Source organism: Ranitomeya imitator, chromosome 1, assembly GCF_032444005.1.
Source record: "Ranitomeya imitator isolate aRanImi1 chromosome 1, aRanImi1.pri, whole genome shotgun sequence".
NCBI lineage: Eukaryota > Metazoa > Chordata > Amphibia > Anura > Dendrobatidae > Ranitomeya > Ranitomeya imitator.
The window spans coordinates 9,952,528-9,970,029 of NC_091282.1; the positions used below are offsets into that span (position 1 = coordinate 9,952,528).

General features: G+C 47.6%; 2 protein-coding genes across 3 annotated transcripts in view; one reads left to right on the forward strand and one right to left on the reverse strand.

Annotated features, from left to right (window-relative positions):
• Positions 1 to 779: 779 nt before the first annotated feature.
• LOC138658059 (uncharacterized) lies at positions 780 to 3,467 on the reverse strand. Its single transcript, XM_069745626.1, has one exon. It carries the CDS (start codon positions 3,465 to 3,467, stop codon positions 780 to 782), a length of 2,688 nt encoding a protein of 895 aa, XP_069601727.1.
• A 115-nt stretch (positions 3,468 to 3,582) lies between these two features.
• Positions 3,583 to 17,502, forward strand: part of LOC138657417 (zinc finger protein 271-like) — a 73,551-nt gene continuing 59,631 nt past the window's right edge. Inside the window, exons 1-6 of one of the 2 annotated variants that reach the window (XM_069745196.1) lie at positions 3,583 to 3,673; positions 4,244 to 4,390; positions 4,693 to 4,872; positions 5,585 to 5,708; positions 17,095 to 17,192; positions 17,315 to 17,429. In XM_069745196.1, the coding sequence (XP_069601297.1) occupies positions 4,301 to 4,390; positions 4,693 to 4,872; positions 5,585 to 5,708; positions 17,095 to 17,192; positions 17,315 to 17,429 (607 nt within the window). In that variant the 5' untranslated portion in view covers positions 3,583 to 3,673; positions 4,244 to 4,300. Of the gene's footprint in view, positions 3,674 to 4,243; positions 4,391 to 4,692; positions 4,873 to 5,464; positions 5,709 to 17,094; positions 17,193 to 17,314; positions 17,430 to 17,502 lie in introns of those variants that run through there. The other variant, XM_069745197.1, reaches the window with a different exon arrangement.

Here is a 17,502-nt window from a genome sequence, read left to right on the forward strand (position 1 = left end):
ACACTGACATGTCTCCGTGTTTTTCAAACGGACACACGGTACGTGAAAACACGCTGACATGTGCAGAGACACATTGATTTTAATGTGTCTACATGAGTCAGTGTCTCCAGTACGTGAGGAAACGTACCAGAGCCACTGACGTGTGAAACCGGCCTAACATAGGGACGCATGGACCTGCGTTTGCATCAGGACGTATCAGGATCAGTTTGCGTTAGGATTTCTCATGTGCTCCCAAAACGCAGCTTGTTGCGAATTTTGGGTGTTAAAAAAATCTGCAGACGTCCTGATCAGGAGGCAGTTTACTACGGATGCAGAAAAAATCCGGCTGCAGATAAATCGCGTCCAAGAGGGAATGACTGCAGCAATGTACAAAAACCGCCACATAGAGTAACACATAAGACGGAACCTGAAAACTCATCTCTTCAGGAAAGCCTACAGCCTGCACTGACCCCGCTGCTGCCTCATCACTATCGAAGCTACCGCCTCACCAACACCGGAGCTCCTGCAACCCTCAACCTACTGTCTCCTTCCCCACCATCCTGTAGAATGTAAGCCCACAAGGGCAGGGTCCTCGCCCCTCTGTACCAGTCCGTCATTGTTAGTTTGTTTACTGTATGTGATATCTGTAACTTGTATGTAACCCCTTCTCATGTACAGCACCATGGAATCAATGGTGCTATATAAATAAATAATAATAATAATAAGACTACAGCCAAGCAGCAGGGGGCGCTGTTCACAAGCGTGAACATTGAGGAAACAGCAATGTGTGTACTGCTTCACTAGAGACTAATACAGGGGAATAATGAGGCCTCACTGTACAGGAAACACCGGGAGCCAGAACTGAGGGAAACACCGGGGGCCGGGACTGAGGAAAACACCGGGAGCCGGGACTGAGGAAAACACCGGGAGCCGGGACTGAGGAAAACACCGGGAGCTAGAACTGAGGGAAACACCGGGAGCCGGGACTGATGGAAAACACCGGGAGCCGGGACTGAGGAAAACACCGGGAGCCGGGACTGAGGGAAACACCGGGAGCCGGGACTGATGGAAACACCGGGAGCCGGGACTGATGGAAACACCGGGAGCCGGGACTGATGGAAACACCGGGAGCCGGGACTGAGGAAAACACCGGGAGCCGGGACTGAGGAAAAACACCGGGAGCCGGGACTGAGGAAAAACACCGGGAGGCGGGACTGAGGAAAAACACCGGGAGGCGGGACTGAGGGAAACGCCGGGAGCCGGGACTGAGGAAAACGCCGGGAGCCGGGACTGAGGAAAACGCCGGGAGCCGGGACTGAGGGAAACGCCGGGAGCCGGGACTGAGGGAAACGCCGGGAGCCGGGACTGAGGGAAACGCCGGGAGCCGGGACTGAGGGAAACGCCGGGAGCCGGGACTGAGGAAAAACACCGGGAGCCGGGACTGAGGGAAACACCGGGAGCCGGGACTGAGGAAAAACACCGGGAGCCGGGACTGAGGGAAACACCGGGAGCCGGGACTGAGAAAAACACCGGGAGCCGGGACTGAGGGAAACACCGGGAGCCGGGACTGAGAAAAACACCGGGAGCCGGGACTGAGGGAAACACCGGGAGCCGGGATTGAGGAACACACCGGGAGCCGGGACTGAGGAAAACGCCGGGAGCCGGGACTGAGGGAAACGCCGGGAGCCGGGACTGAGGGAAACGCCGGGAGCCGGGACTGAGGGAAACGCCGGGAGCCGGGACTGAGGAAAAACACCGGGAGCCGGGACTGAGGGAAACACCGGGAGCCGGGACTGAGGGAAACACCGGGAGCCGGGACTGAGAAAAACACCGGGAGCCGGGACTGAGGGAAACACCGGGAGCCGGGACTGAGAAAAACACCGGGAGCCGGGACTGAGGGAAACACCGGGAGCCGGGACTGAGAAAAACACCGGGAGCCGGGACTGAGGGAAACACCGGGAGCCGGGACTGATGGAAACACCGGGAGCCGGGACTGATGGAAACACCGGGAGCCGGGACTGATGGAAACACCGGGAGCCGGGACTGATGGAAACACCGGGAGCCGGGACTGATGGAAACACCGGGAGCCGGGACTGAGGGAAACGCCGGGAGCCGGGACTGAGGGAAACGCCGGGAGCCGGGACTGAGGAAAAACACCGGGAGCCGGGACTGAGGAAAACGCCGGGAGCCGGGACTGAGGAAAACGCCGGGAGCCGGGACTGAGGGAAACGCCGGGAGCCGGGACTGAGGGAAACGCCGGGAGCCGGGACCGAGGGAAACGCCGGGAGCCGGGACTGAGGGAAACACCGGGAGCCGGGACCGAGGAAAACCCCGGGAGCCGGGACTGAGGGAAACACCGGGAGCCGGGACTGAGGAAAAACACCGGGAGCCGGGACTGAGGGAAACACCGGGAGCCGGGACTGAGAAAAACACCGGGAGCCGGGACTGAGGGAAACACCGGGAGCCGGGACTGAGAAAAACACCGGGAGCCGGGACTGAGGGAAACACCGGGAGCCGGGATTGAGGAACACACCGGGAGCCGGGACTGAGGAAAACGCCGGGAGCCGGGACTGAGGGAAACGCCGGGAGCCGGGACTGAGGGAAACGCCGGGAGCCGGGACTGAGGGAAACGCCGGGAGCCGGGACTGAGGAAAAACACCGGGAGCCGGGACTGAGGGAAACACCGGGAGCCGGGACTGAGGGAAACACCGGGAGCCGGGACTGAGAAAAACACCGGGAGCCGGGACTGAGGGAAACACCGGGAGCCGGGACTGATGGAAACACTGGGAGCCGGGACTGATGGAAACACCGGGAGCCGGGACTGATGGAAACGCCGGGAGCCGGGACTGATGGAAACGCCGGGAGCCGGGACTGAGGGAAACGCCGGGAGCCGGGACTGAGGGAAACACCGGGAGCCGGGACTGAGGGAAACACCGGGAGCCGGGACTGAGAAAAACACCGGGAGCCGGGACTGAGGGAAACACCGGGAGCCGGGACTGATGGAAACACTGGGAGCCGGGACTGATGGAAACACCGGGAGCCGGGACTGATGGAAACACCGGGAGCCGGGACTGATGGAAACACCGGGAGCCGGGACTGAGGGAAACGCCGGGAGCCGGGACTGAGGGAAACGCCGGGAGCCGGGACTGAGGAAAAACACCGGGAGCCGGGACTGAGGAAAACGCCGGGAGCCGGGACTGAGGAAAACGCCGGGAGCCGGGACTGAGGGAAACGCCGGGAGCCGGGACTGAGGGAAACGCCGGGAGCCGGGACCGAGGGAAACGCCGGGAGCCGGGACTGAGGGAAACACCGGGAGCCGGGACCGAGGAAAACCCCGGGAGCCGGGACTGAGGGAAACACCGGGAGCCGGGACTGAGGAAAAACACCGGGAGCCGGGACTGAGGGAAGCGGATTACTATAAAAAAGAGCGGCGCTATGGTGAGCGGAGCCGAATGACCCGGATCATGAAAAAGACCCGGACTGCCCATTACGCCTGAACGCTGAAAGAAGAGCTGAAGGACCTGCGGTGATGTCATCAGTGTCACATGTCCTTGCCATTAGTCCGCCCCGCCCCCTGATCACATGACGGTGACGTCACCACAGGTCCTTCCGCTCTCAGTGCAGCAGCTCCGTCCTGGTTGTGTGCAGCTCGTGTTCTCTGGTGTCAGCCAGCAGCAGATTTCCCGCCATTCCGGTGAGATTACAGGAGGGTTTGTGGTAAATCTGTGAGAGGAGAGTGTGGGGTGAGATCAGAGCTGTTCCTGTGGAGGCTCCTGCTCCCTGTGACTGCGGCTCCTCAGTGTTGGGGACGGGCAGCATTGTATGGGGGATGTGCAGCGTCTGCTCCTCATCTCACGGCCCCTGCTGGCGGTGTAGTTACAATGGTGACTGTCCCCTGCTGGCGGTGTAGTTACCATGGTGACCGTCCTCTCCTGGCGGTGTAGTTGCCACGGTGACCATCGTCTCCTGGCGGTGTAGTTACAATGGTGACTGTCCCCTGCTGGCGGTGTAGTTACCATGGTGACCGTACTCTCCTGGCGGTGTAGTTGCCACGGTGACCGTCCTCTCCTGGTGGTGTAGTTACCACGGTGACGACCTCCCCCTACGAGGCTGATAATGAGCGGTCAGATCGGCGGAGGAGGCCGCGGTGGAGTTTTGTGGCTTTTCCTCCAGATTCCTACTGATAAATGTTGATATTTGGCAGAATTTAGTGATTGTCGTTCTCTCGTCCCCGGTGATTTCCATCTTCTCCTTCATCATGAAGACGCCGGCAGGACGAGATCCCTCCAGCTGATCCAGTGCTCATCCCTCCTCCTCCTGAATGACCCCGAGGATGGACGAGGACAGGGATGAGACCACCAGAAGATTATTCCACTTCGCCCTGGAGATCATCTCCCTGCTGAGCGGAGAGGTAACTCCTCTACATTTCTATCAGCTTTATTGTGTTCTGTGACAAGTCCGACATCCAGAATAGAGAGAAGGATTCTTTACTGTAAGAGCAGTGATTGTGTGGAGCTCTCTGCCCGGAGGAGTTGTCATGGGGATTCCCTATAAGAGCTGTAGAGGGGCCGGGATGTCTGTCCGGAGGGGAATAATATTCCCGGTTATGGCCCCAGATTACTGGAGACGGTTATTGATCCCGGGATTTCTACTGATTGTCAGATCTGGAGTCGGGAAGGAATCTTCTCCCTAAGTGTCTCTCTCCATACACAGGATTACACAATAGTGAGGAAGACACCGGGGGACGGTGTGACTCCCATCATCCATCTCCAGGAGTCAGGAGGGCGGAGCCCGGGCCCCATCACAGAGCCTCCCCCGCACTCCCTGCTACATGGGAGGAACAAGAAGATCCTGGAGCTCAGCAACAAGATGATTGAGCTGCTGAGCGGAGAGGTGACTGCTGGGAGATTATACAGCACTGGAGGATTCTGGGTGATGAGGGGAGAGGTGACTGCTGGGAGATTATACAGGACTGGAGGATTCTGGGTGATGAGCGGAGAGGTGACTGCTGGGAGATTATACAGGACTGGAGGATTCTGGGTGATGAGCGGAGAGGTGACTGCTGGGACATTATACAGCACTGGAGGATTCTGGGTGATGAGCGGAGAGGTGACTGCTGGGACATTATACAGGACTGGAGGATTCTGGGTGATGAGCGGAGAGGTGACTGCTGGGAGATTATACAGGACTGGAGGATTCTGGGTGATGAGCGGAGAGGTGACTGCTGGGAGATTATACAGGACTGGAGGATTCTGGGTGATGAGCGGAGAGGTGACTGCTGGGACATTATACAGGACTGGAGGATTCTGGGTGATGAGCGGAGAGGTGACTGCTGGGACATTATACAGCACTGGAGGATTCTGGGTGATGAGCGGAGAGGTGACTGCTGGGACATTATACAGCACTGGAGGATTCTGGGTGATGAGCGGAGAGGTGACTGCTGGGACATTATACAGCACTGGAGGATTCTGGGTGATGAGCGGAGAGGTGACTGCTGGGACATTATACAGCACTGGAGGATTCTGGGTGATGAGCGGAGAGGTGACTGCTGGGACATTATACAGCACTGGAGGATTCTGGGTGATGACGGTGTGGCTGTTGTCAGGTTCCTATAAGGTGTCAGGACGTCGCTGTCTATCTCTCCATGGAGGAGTGGGAGTATCTAGAAGGACACCAGGATCGGTACCAGGATGTGATGATGGAGGAGCTCCGGCCTCTTACACCACGAGGTGAGAGGCTCCTTGTTGGCTCCGGTGGATGTGATGACGTCTCTCCGCCGTCGTCCTATAATAGATGAGTTTTCTCCAGACTTGCTCCAGTTTTATCTACATTTTCTCCGTCTGACAACAGCTTTCATTTCCTGATTATTTCCTTCTGATCTGTGAGTCGCGGTTTCTCTGCTGTTTCGTCTTCATCAGTCTTGAGTCTTCGTCCTCGGCGGCTTCTTTCAGAATCTTTCTCCTTCCTTAGAGCTTCGGTCACACTTTTGCTATTATTGTTAGTTTCTGAGAGGGCACCAGTGACAATAGATGGGTGATCGCAGCGTCGCCTGTTTATTAACCCTTTTTGTTCCAATTGGCCTATTGGTAGTTACAGGCTGATCGCCATCAAGAGTTCATTTAACCCCTTTCTGACATCTGACGTAATATTCCGCCCATGTGCTCTTGGCCTATTTGACCAGGGACAGATTATTCCATCATTGCGATCTGCACACATGTGGGGAGGGGTGCTGGCGATCACCGCCGGGTGTCCGCTGATTCTGACTGCAGACACCCGGCACTAAGTGCCAGGAGCGGTCGCGCACTGCTTCTAGCAGTTTAACCCCCTGAGTACTACAATCGCAGCAATTTGGGAGCCGGCAGAGGGATGACAGCCCCTCTGCCTTTGTATTGGCGACCCCACAGCGCCTATCGTTGCCATAGTGATCCGATGTCGTCATGACGACATCCATGTCACCAGACCTAGGAAACTTGCTGATCATCCCCAGTGCATGATGAGCAAGTTTCTCTGTCAGTGCAGCGCTGACAGTTTCTGCAGCATGGGTATGCTGCTGCATCTCCATGCTATACAAGCGCTCAGCCTGAAAAAATGATTGTCCTATAGTGGGACAAAGTGAAAAAAATAAAATTAAAACTTTTTTTTAAATATGTGTAAAAATATTTAAAAAAAAAATAGAAAAATCAAAAGATATTGTATCTATAAATATTTATATGAAAAAATCTAAACAATAAATATACACATATTTAGTATCTCCGTGTTCGGAACAAACCGACCTATAAAACTGTCCCACTAGTTAACCCCTTCAGTGAACACCATAAAAAATAAAAAACAAGGCAAAAATCAACGCTTTATTATCATACCGCCCAACAAAAAGTGGAATAAAACACGATAAAAAAGACGGATATAAATAACCATGGTACCGCTGAAAACGTCATCTTGTCCCGCAAAAAACGAGCCACCATACAGCATCATCAGCGATAAAGTAAAAAAGTTATAGTCCTCAGAATAAAGCGATGCAAAAATAATTATTTTTTTCTATAAACGTTTTTATTTTGTAAAAAGCCAAAACATAAAAAAAATACAAATGAGGTATCGCTGTAATCGTACTGACCCAAAGAATAAAACTGCTTCATCCATTTTACCAAACGCGGAACGGTATAAACGCCTCCCCCCAAAAGAAATTCATGAATAGCTGGTTTTTGGTCATTCTGCCTCCCAAAAATCAGAATAAAAAATGATAAAAAAAAATGTCACGTGTCCGAAAATGTTACCAATAAAAACGTCAACTCGTCCTGCAAAAAACAAGACCTCACATGACTCTGTGGACCAAAATATGGAAAAATTATAGCTCTCAAAATGTGGTAACGAAAAAAAAATTTTTTGCAATAAAAAGCGTCTTTCAGTGTGTGACGGCTGCCAATCATAAAAATCCGCTAAAAAACGCTATAAAAGTAAATCAAACCCTCCTTCGTCACCCCCTTAGTTAGGGAAAAATTAAAAAAATGTATTTATTTCCATTTCCCCATTAGGGTTGGGGCTAAAGTTAGGGTTGGGATTAGGGGGGTGTGGTTGTTGTTGAAATTAGGGTTAGGAGTGTGTCAGGGTTAGGTGTGTGGTTAGGGTTACCGTTGGGATTAGGGTTAGGGGTGTGTTTGGATTAGGGTTTCAGTTATAATTGGGGAGTTTCCACTGTTTAGGCACATCAGGGGCTCTCCAAACGCGACATGGTGTCCGATCTTAATTCCAGCCAAATTTGCGTTGAAATATTAAAACGGCGCTCCTTCCCTTCCGAGCTCTGCCGTGCACCCAAACAGGACAAATTGGACAACAACGTTTGAGGTCTACTTTCTCCTGTTACCCTTGTGAAAATAGCAAAATTTGGATCTGAAGTAAAAAAAAATTGTGAAAAAAAAAAAAAAAAAGTTAAATGTTCATTTTTTTAAACATTCCAAAAATTCCTGTGAAGCACTTGAAGGGTTAATAAACTTCTTGAATGTGGTTTTGAGCACCTTGAGGGGTGCAGTTTTTAGAATGATGTCACACTTGAGTATTTTCTATCATATAGACCCCTCAAAATGACTTCAAATGTCAGGTGGTCCCTAAAAAAAAAAAAATGATTTTGTAAATTTCATGGAAAAATGAGAAATCGCTGGTCAACATTTAAGCCTTATAACTTCCTAGCAAAAAAAATGTTGGATCCAAAATTGTCCTGATGTAAAGTAGACATGTGGGAAATGTTACTTATGAAGTACTAGATGGTGGCCCGATTCTAACGCATCGGGAATTCTAGAATATGCATGTCCATGTAGTATATTGCCCTGTCACGTAGTATATTGCCCAGTCACGTAGTATATTGCCCAGCCACGTAGTATATTGCCCAGCCACGTAGTATATTGCCCAGCCACATAGTATATTGCCCAGCCACGTAGTATATTGCCCAGCCACGTAGTATATTGCCCAGTCACGTAGTATATTGCCCAGTCACGTAGTATATTGCCCAGTCACGTAGTATATTGCCCAGCCACGTAGTATATTGCCCAGCCACGTAGTATATTGCCCAGTCACGTAGTATATTGCCCAGTCACGTAGTATATTGCCCAGCCACGTAGTATATTGCCCAGTCACGTAGTATATTGCCCAGCCACGTAGTATATTGCCCAGTCACGTAGTATATTGCCCAGTCACGTAGTATATTGCCCAGCCACGTAGTATATTGCCCAGCCACGTAGTATATTGCCCAGTCACGTAGTATATTGCCCAGTCACGTAGTATATTGCCCAGTCACGTAGTATATTGCCCAGTCACGTAGTATATTGCCCAGTCACGTAGTATATTGCCCAGCCACGTAGTATATTGCCCAGTCACGTAGTATATTGCCCAGCCACGTAGTATATTGCCCAGCCACGTAGTATATTGCCCAGTCACGTAGTATGTTGCCCAGTCACGTAGTATATTGTCCAGCCACATAGTATATTGTCCAGCCACGTAGTATATTGCCCAGCCATGTATGTCACAGAATAAAAAATAAACATACCGTACTCATCTTCCGATCCGAGGGCCTCTTGTAGTTCTGTCGTCAGCTTCCGGTCCCAGGGTGTGATAACGTCGTGGTCACATGACCGTGACGTCATGGAAGGTCCTTGTCGCATACCATCCTTAGCATCGGAACCTGCCACCTTGTTGGAGCGGTCACCAGAGCGTCGCGAGTAGCGGGAAAGGCGGCAGAAGGTGAGTATATGATGATTTATTTTATTATTATTATTATTATTATTATTTTTAACAGCAGATCCTTTTACTATTGACGTTGCATAGGCAGCATCAATAGTAAAAACTTGGACACACAGGGTTAATAGCGGCGGTAACAGATTGAGTTACCCGCAGCATAACGCGGTCCGTTACCACTGGCATTAACCCTGTGTGAGCCGTGACTGCGGGGAGTATGGAGCGGGCGCAGACTGTAGGGGAGGGACTAATTGGACTGTGGCGGTCGCTGATTGGTTGCGGCAGCCATGACAGGCAGCTGGCGAGACCAATCAGCGACTTGGATTCCATGACAGACAGAGGCCGCGGCCAATGAATATCCGTGACAGACAGAAGGAGAGACAGACGGAAGTGACCCTTAGACCATTATATAGTAGATTTTGTGTGACATATCTCTGTGATTTAAGTAAATAAGGCAGCACACTGCAGCGCTGAAACATGCAAACTTGAAAACACGAAATTTGAACTGCATTACTGCACTAGAAATATGAAAAATGAGAGCGTTTAGCGCATAAAAATGGCCAATTTTATGTGTACCTGGTAGCCCCTTTACGGCATCTCTCTTATACCAGGTCCTACGCTTGCCTTACCTCGCTGAGAATAAACGTCTCCATAAACATGCAAACTTTTTTTTTTTTTTTCATATTTCTAGTGCAGTAATGCAGTTCAAATTTCATTTTTCAAGTTTACATGTTCTAGCGCTGCAGTGTGCTGCCTTATTTACTTAACTATATACGAGTTGGCGACTCTGGGTTCAGCACCTGTTCACACTGAGTCTATGTTTGGATGTGCAGGTCAGGTTTTTGATATATATCTCTGTGATTTAACCCCTGGAGCTTTTTTTGTTTTTTGCTCCCCTCCTTCCCAGAGCCATAACTTTTTTATTTTTCCGTCAATTTGGCCATGTGAGGGCTTATTTTTTGCGGGACGAGTTGTACTTTTGAACGACACCATTAGTTTTAGCATGTCTTGTACTAGAAAATGGGAAAAAAAATTCCAAGTGCGATGAAATTGCAAAAGAAGTGCAATCCCACACTTGTTTTTTGTTTGGCTTTTTTGCTAGGTTCACTAAATGCTAAAACTGAGCTGCCATTATGATTCTCCAGGTCATTACGAGTAAATACACAGATAACATGACTAGGTTATTTTTTATCTAAGTAATGAAAAAAAAAATCCAAACTTTGCTTTAAAAAAAAAAAAAAAAGCGTCATTTTCCGATACCCGTAGCGTCTCCATTTTTCGTGATCTCAGGTCGGGTGAGGGCTTATTTTTTGCGTGCCAAGCTGACGTTTTTAAGGATACCACTTTTGTGCAGATACGTTTTTTTGATCGCCTGTTATAGCATTTTAATGCAGTGTCGCGGCGACCAAAAAAAACGTAATTTTGGCATTTTGATTTTTTTTTCTCGCTACGCCATTTAGCGATCAGGTTATTGCTTTTTTTATTGATAGATCGGGCGATTCTGAACGCGGCGATACCAAATATGTGTAGGTTTGATTTTATTTTTATTGTTTTACTTTGAATGGAGCGAAAGGGGGGTGATATGAACATATATATATATATACATATATATATATATATATATACAGCGGGGCAAAAAAGTATTTAGTCAGTCAGCAATAGTGCAAGTTCCACCACTTAAAAAGATGACAGGCGTCTGTAATTTACATCATAGGTAGACCTCAACTATGGGAGACAAACTGAGAAAAAAAAATACAGAAAATCACATTGTCTGTTTTTTTTAACATTTTATTTGCATATTATGGTGGAAAATAAGTATTTGGTCAGAAACAAAATTTCATCTCAATACTTTGTAATATATCCTTTGTTGGCAATGACAGAGGTCAAACGTTTTCTCTAAGTCTTCACAAGGTTGCCACACACTGTTGTTGGTATGTTGGCCCATTCCTCCATGCAGATCTCCTCTAGAGCAGTGATGTTTTTGGCTTTTCGCTTGGCAACACGGACTTTCAACTCCCTCCAAAGGTTTTCTATAGGGTTGAGATCTGGAGACTGGCTAGGCCACTCCAGGACCTTGAAATGCTTCTTACGAAGCCACTCCTTCGTTGCCCTGGCGGTGTGCTTTGGATCATTGTCATGTTGAAAGACCCAGCCATGTTTCATCTTCAATGCCCTTGCTGATGGAAGGAGGTTTGCACTCAAAATCTCACGATACATGGCCCCATTCATTCTTTCATGTACCCGGATCAGTCGTCCTGGCCCCTTTGCAGAGAAACAGCCCCAAAGCATGATGTTTCCACCACCATGCTTTACAGTAGGTATGGTGTTTGATGGATGCAACTCAGTATTCTTTTTCCTCCAAACACAACAAGTTGTGTTTCTACCAAACAGTTCCAGTTTGGTTTCATCAGACCATAGGACATTCTCCCAAAACTCCTCTGGATCATCCAAATGCTCTCTAGCAAACTTCAGACGGGCCCGTTCATGTACTGACTTAAGCAGTGGGACACGTCTGGCACTGCAGGATCTGAGTCCATGGTGGCGTAGTGTGTTACTTATGGTAGGCCTTGTTACATTGGTCCCAGCTCTCTGCAGTTCATTCACTAGGTCCCCCCGCGTGGTTCTGGGATTTTTGCTCACCGTTCTTGTGATCATTCTGACCCCACGGGGTGGGATTTTGCGTGGAGCCCCAGATGGAGGGAGATTATCAGTGGTCTTGTATGTCTTCCATTTTCTAATTATTGCTCCCACTGTTGATTTCTTCACTCCAAGCTGGTTGGCTATTGCAGATTCAGTCTTCCCAGCCTGGTGCAGGGCTACAATTTTGTTTCTGGCGTCCTTTGACAGCTCTTTGGTCTTCACCATAGTGGAGTTTGGAGTCAGAATGTTTGAGGGTGTGCACAGGTGTCTTTTTATACTGATAACAAGATTAAACAGGTGCCATTACTACAGGTAATGAGTGGAGGAAAGAGGAGACTCTTAAAGAAGAAGTTACAGGTCTGTGAGAGCCAGAAATCTTGATTGTTTGTTTCTGACCAAATACTTATTTTCCACCATAATATGCAAATAAAATGTTAAAAAAACAGACAATGTGATTTTCTGGATTTTTTTTCTCAGTTTGTCTCCCATAGTTGAGGTCTACCTATGATGTAAATTACAGACGCCTCTCATCTTTTTAAGTGGTGGAACTTGCACTATTGCTGACTGACTAAATACTTTTTTTGCCCCACTCTATGTATATATATGTATATATATATATATATATATATATATATATATATATATATATATATATATATATATATATATATATAATCTACTATATAAAGCTGAATGTGTGTGTGTAAATGTGTGTGTGTGTGTGTATGTCCGGGATTGGCATCTGCACCGTCGCAGCTACAGCCACAAAATTTTGCACAGTCACACGTCTGGACCCCGAGAGCGTCATAGGCTATGTTGTGAGGTGAAATTTTAACCCCGCGCTTTCCAATTCACCAAACTATTTTGCCCCTATCTACATAATGGGGAAAAGTGAAGGGAAAAGTGTTGGAGGCAAATTGACAGCTGCCAGATGTGAACAAGGGGGACTTAAAGAGTGAGAGCGATGGCGCCAAAGAGTATATACCGTACAGTTGCTAAGGTGGGGCCTCGACATGTGATACTCACCACACACGGGGATATGAACACACACAAAATGCGCCACACACTACCACGTGCTTGAACACATATACCACCCTCAGCACACATTTCACCACACATACACCAACCTCGCCACATAAAAGTCGAAACACAAAAGTCGCCGCTCAAAACTCACCACGCGCAAAACTCGCCACATGCAAAAAATAGGCTCACGCAAAACTCGCCACAAGTGCAAAACTCACCTCATGAAAAACTCGCCATACGCAAAACTTGCACATGCGGAAAAATTGCCACATGCACAAAATTTGCAACACATGCAAAAGTTGCCTCGCACAAAACTTGCACATACTCAAAAGGCACCACACATAAAACTCACCACGCGCAAAACTCGCCATGCGCAAAACTTGCTGCACACAACTTGCTACACTAACCTGTCACATGCAACTCGACACACAAAAAGTTGCTACACGCATGTCGCCACACACAACTCAACACACACAACTTGACAAACGAAACTCGCCCTAAAACACACACAAGTCTGGTATTAGCCTTCAAAAATAAAATTCTGATTAATAAGCAGACAAACTACAAGAGCAACAAATGTACCATATAGGAAATACGGCAGCTGTCAGTCACATGACCTGTCTATTATGTGTATGTGTGAGCTAATATATACTGCCAGGGGGAGGGCTTCCTGTTGGCTGGGGATTTATCAGGCTGCCAATTTATCTTACAAATACTGAGGTAAAAATACTGAGCAAATAACGTGTTAACGAGGTCTAATACAGGAGATCACACAGGTATATACTCTATACAGGGGAGATGACACACAGATATATACTATATACAGGGGAGATGTCACACAGGTATATACTATATACAGGAGCAGATTACCTACAGGCATATACTATATACAGGAGGAGATGACATACAGGTATATGCTATATATAGAAGATGACATACAGGTATATACTATAAACAGGAGGAGATGACACACAGATATATACTATATACAGGGGAGATGTCACACAGGTATATACTATATACAGGAGGAGATGACATACAGGTATATACTATATATAGAAGGAGATGACATACAGGTATATACTATATATAGGAGGAGATGACATACAGGTATATACTATATATAGGAGGAGATGACATACAGGTATATACTATATATAGGAGGAGATGACATACAGGTATATACTATATATAGGAGAAGATGACATACAGGTATATACTATATACAGGGGAGATTACACACAGCAGGTATATATATACAGGGGAGATGACATACAGGTATATACTATATACGGGAGATGACATACAGGTGTATACTATATATAAGGGAGATGACAAACATGTATATACTGAGGTGAAAATGAGAGGTGTGAGGTGAAAATGAAAAGGTGTGAGTGCAAAATGAGAGGAGTGAGGGAAAATAGTGTAGTGATCGGAAAATGACAGATGTGAGGTCGAAATGACAAGTGTTAGGCAGGAATGAGAGGTGTGAGGGAGAAAATGAGAGGTGTGAGGGGGAAAATTAAAGATGTGATTGGGAAAATGAGAGGCGTGATGGGAAAATAAGAGAAGTGACGTGCTATAACTAACCACAGATATTTACTATGCCCAGGCAACGCCGGGCTCTTCAGCTAGTATATATATACTAGATGGTGGCCCGATTCTAACGCATCGGGTATTCTACAATATGTATATATATAGCAGTATATAGTATACATACACATAGTATATAGCACAGGCCACATAGTATATAGGAGCCATGTAGTATATAGCAGACAAATACTACGTGGCCTGTGCTATATACTATGTGACTGCTATATACATACATACATATTGTAGAATACCCGATGCGTTAATACAGGCCACGCAATATATAACAGTGGCCACGTACTATATAACAGCCCACGCAGTATATAACACAGCTCACGTAGTATATAGCACAGCCCACGCAGTATATAACACAGCCCACATAGTATATAACACAGCCCACGCAGTATATAGCAGCCACGTAGTATATAGCACAGCCCACGCAGTATATAACACTGCCTATGTAGTATATAGCAGCCACGTAGTATATAACACTGCCCACGCAGTGTATAGCAGCCACGTAGTATATAACACTGCCCACGCAGTATATAGCAGCCACGTAGTATATAGCTCAGCCCACGCAGTATATAACACTACCTATGTAGTATATAGCAGCCACGTAGTATATAGCACAGCCCACGCAGTATATAACACAGCCCACGTAGTATATAACACAGCCCACATAATATATAACACAGCCCACATAGTATATAACAGCCCACGCAGTATATAACACAGCCCACACAGTATATAACACTGCCTATGTAGTATATAGCAGACACGTAGGTATATAACACAGCCCACGTAGTATACAGCAGTGTGGGCACCATATCCCTGTTAAAAAAGTAATGAAAATAAAAATAGTTACATACTCACCCCTGAGATCTAGCGAAGCTCCTGCGATACGCGCGCGGCTTTTTTATTATTTTTAACATTACATTTTTTTACTATTGATGCCGCATAGGCAGCATCAATAGTAAAAAGTTGGGGACACACAGGGTTAATAGCAGCGGTTACGGAGTGTGTTACCCACGGCATAACGCGGTCCGTTACCGCTGGCATTAACCCTGTGTGAGCGGTGACTGGAGGGGAGTATGCGGGCGCCGGGCACTGACTGCGGGGAGTAAGGAGCGGCCATTTTCTTCCAGACTGTGCCCGTCGCTGATAGGTCGTGGCTGTTTTGCTACGACCAGTTAGCGACTTGGATTTCCTTGACAGACAGAGGCCGCGACCAATGAATATCCGTGACAGAAAGACAGACAGAAAGACGGAAGTGAGCTACCGCCTCACCAACACCATCGGAGCTCCTGCAACCCTCAACCTACTGTCTCCATCCCCACCATCCTGTAGAATGTAAGCCCGCAAGGGCAGGGTCCTCGCCCCTCTGTATCAGTCCGTCATTGTTAGTTTACTGTATGTGATATTTGTAACTTGTATGTAACCCCTTCTCATGTACAGACCATGGAATCAATGGTGCTATATAAATAAATAATATTATTATTATTATTATTATTAAGTGACCCTTAGACAATTATATGGTGTGTGTGTGTGTGTATATATATATATATATATATATATATATATATATATATATATATATATATATATATATATATATATATATATATATATATATATATAATATATTTAAACACTCTTTTTTTCGGCATGCTTCAATAGCCATAGGAGGCTATAAGCCAGCACAACTCGATCGCCTCTGCTACATAGGGGTGCAGCACAGATCACCTCTATGTAGCAGAAATGCAGCATTGATTTGAACGCCGACCACAGGGTGGCGCTCAAAGCAATTGGCCATCAACAACCATAGAGGTCTCAAGGAGACCTCTGGTTGTTATGGCAATGCACCGCTGACCCCCGATCATGTGACATGGGTCAGCAGTGCGAGCGCGGCGCTTGTTAAATGCCGCTGTCAGAGATTGACAGCGGCATTTAACTAGTTAATGGGCGCGGTTGGATCACGATTCTGCTTGCGCCCTTTGCGGCCACATGTCAGCTGTTGATAACAGCTGACATGTCGTAACTTTGAGGTGGGTTCGCCGCCGGAACCCACCTCAAAGCGGGGGAGTACTATCCCATCAGCTGGCAGAAAGGGGTTAAGGGCATGAAAATTCAAAGTTGAAAAATTGCGAAATTTTCACCAAATTTCCGTTTGTTTTTTTTTCACAAATAGACGCAAGTAATATCAAAGAAACTTTACCGCTATCATGAAGTACAATATGTCACGAAAAAACAATCTCATAATCACCGGGATTTATAGAAGCTCCAGAGTTATTACCTCATAAAGTGACGCTGGTCAGAATTGTAAAATTTACCTGGTTGGGAAGGTGAAAACAGACAGGGGCTGAAGGGGTTAATGGGATGTTTGTTCAGTAGAATATGTATTATGGGACTTTTCTGTGGAATCTGACCAGACAATCTCTCCTCGCTCCCTGTGTTCATCAGTAAGCGCCCATGACCCCGGTGTCGGCTCTCTAGTTGTCCTTTCTATACATTGATCGGCGCTAACCGCTGTGTACCGGGGGCTCCACACACCACGCTGAACGTAGAATTACCGGTTCTGAGAGACGTGTCATATATAGACAGATACATGGCAGGTCATGTATTCAGTCTGTGTCTCCACAGATGGATCCAGGAGGAGGAATCCACCAGAGAGATGTCCCCGTCCTCTGTATCCCCAGGACTGTCCGGAGGAGAACCACAACATCCCGGAGGATCATCAGGTAGCCGGCGCTGAGCCCTGTACCGGATCTGTATATGGGGGAACATTTCTGATCGAGGTCATAGAGGTCACAGATTTTGGTGGTTTCTTGTATTGTGCTGATTGTTACATCTGATATATCAGGAGGAAGATCCGACTAAGAATAAAGTGAAGGATGAGACAGAAGAAGCGATGACAAGGGGGGATCAGCCGTGTGTGAGTGACGGGAAGGAGGAGATTCTGGGAGATGTTTCCACAGGTGTGTGATAATGACCGGCGGATGGTGATGATGATAATGACTGGTGTGTAGTAATGTCCGGCGTGTGAGGAGT

What these genes read in the sequence shown, in the direction of transcription:
- LOC138658059 (XM_069745626.1), bottom strand. Translation starts at nt 3,467, where the DNA reads ATGGGCAGTCCGGGTCTTTTTCATGATCCGGGTCATTCGGCTCCGCTC.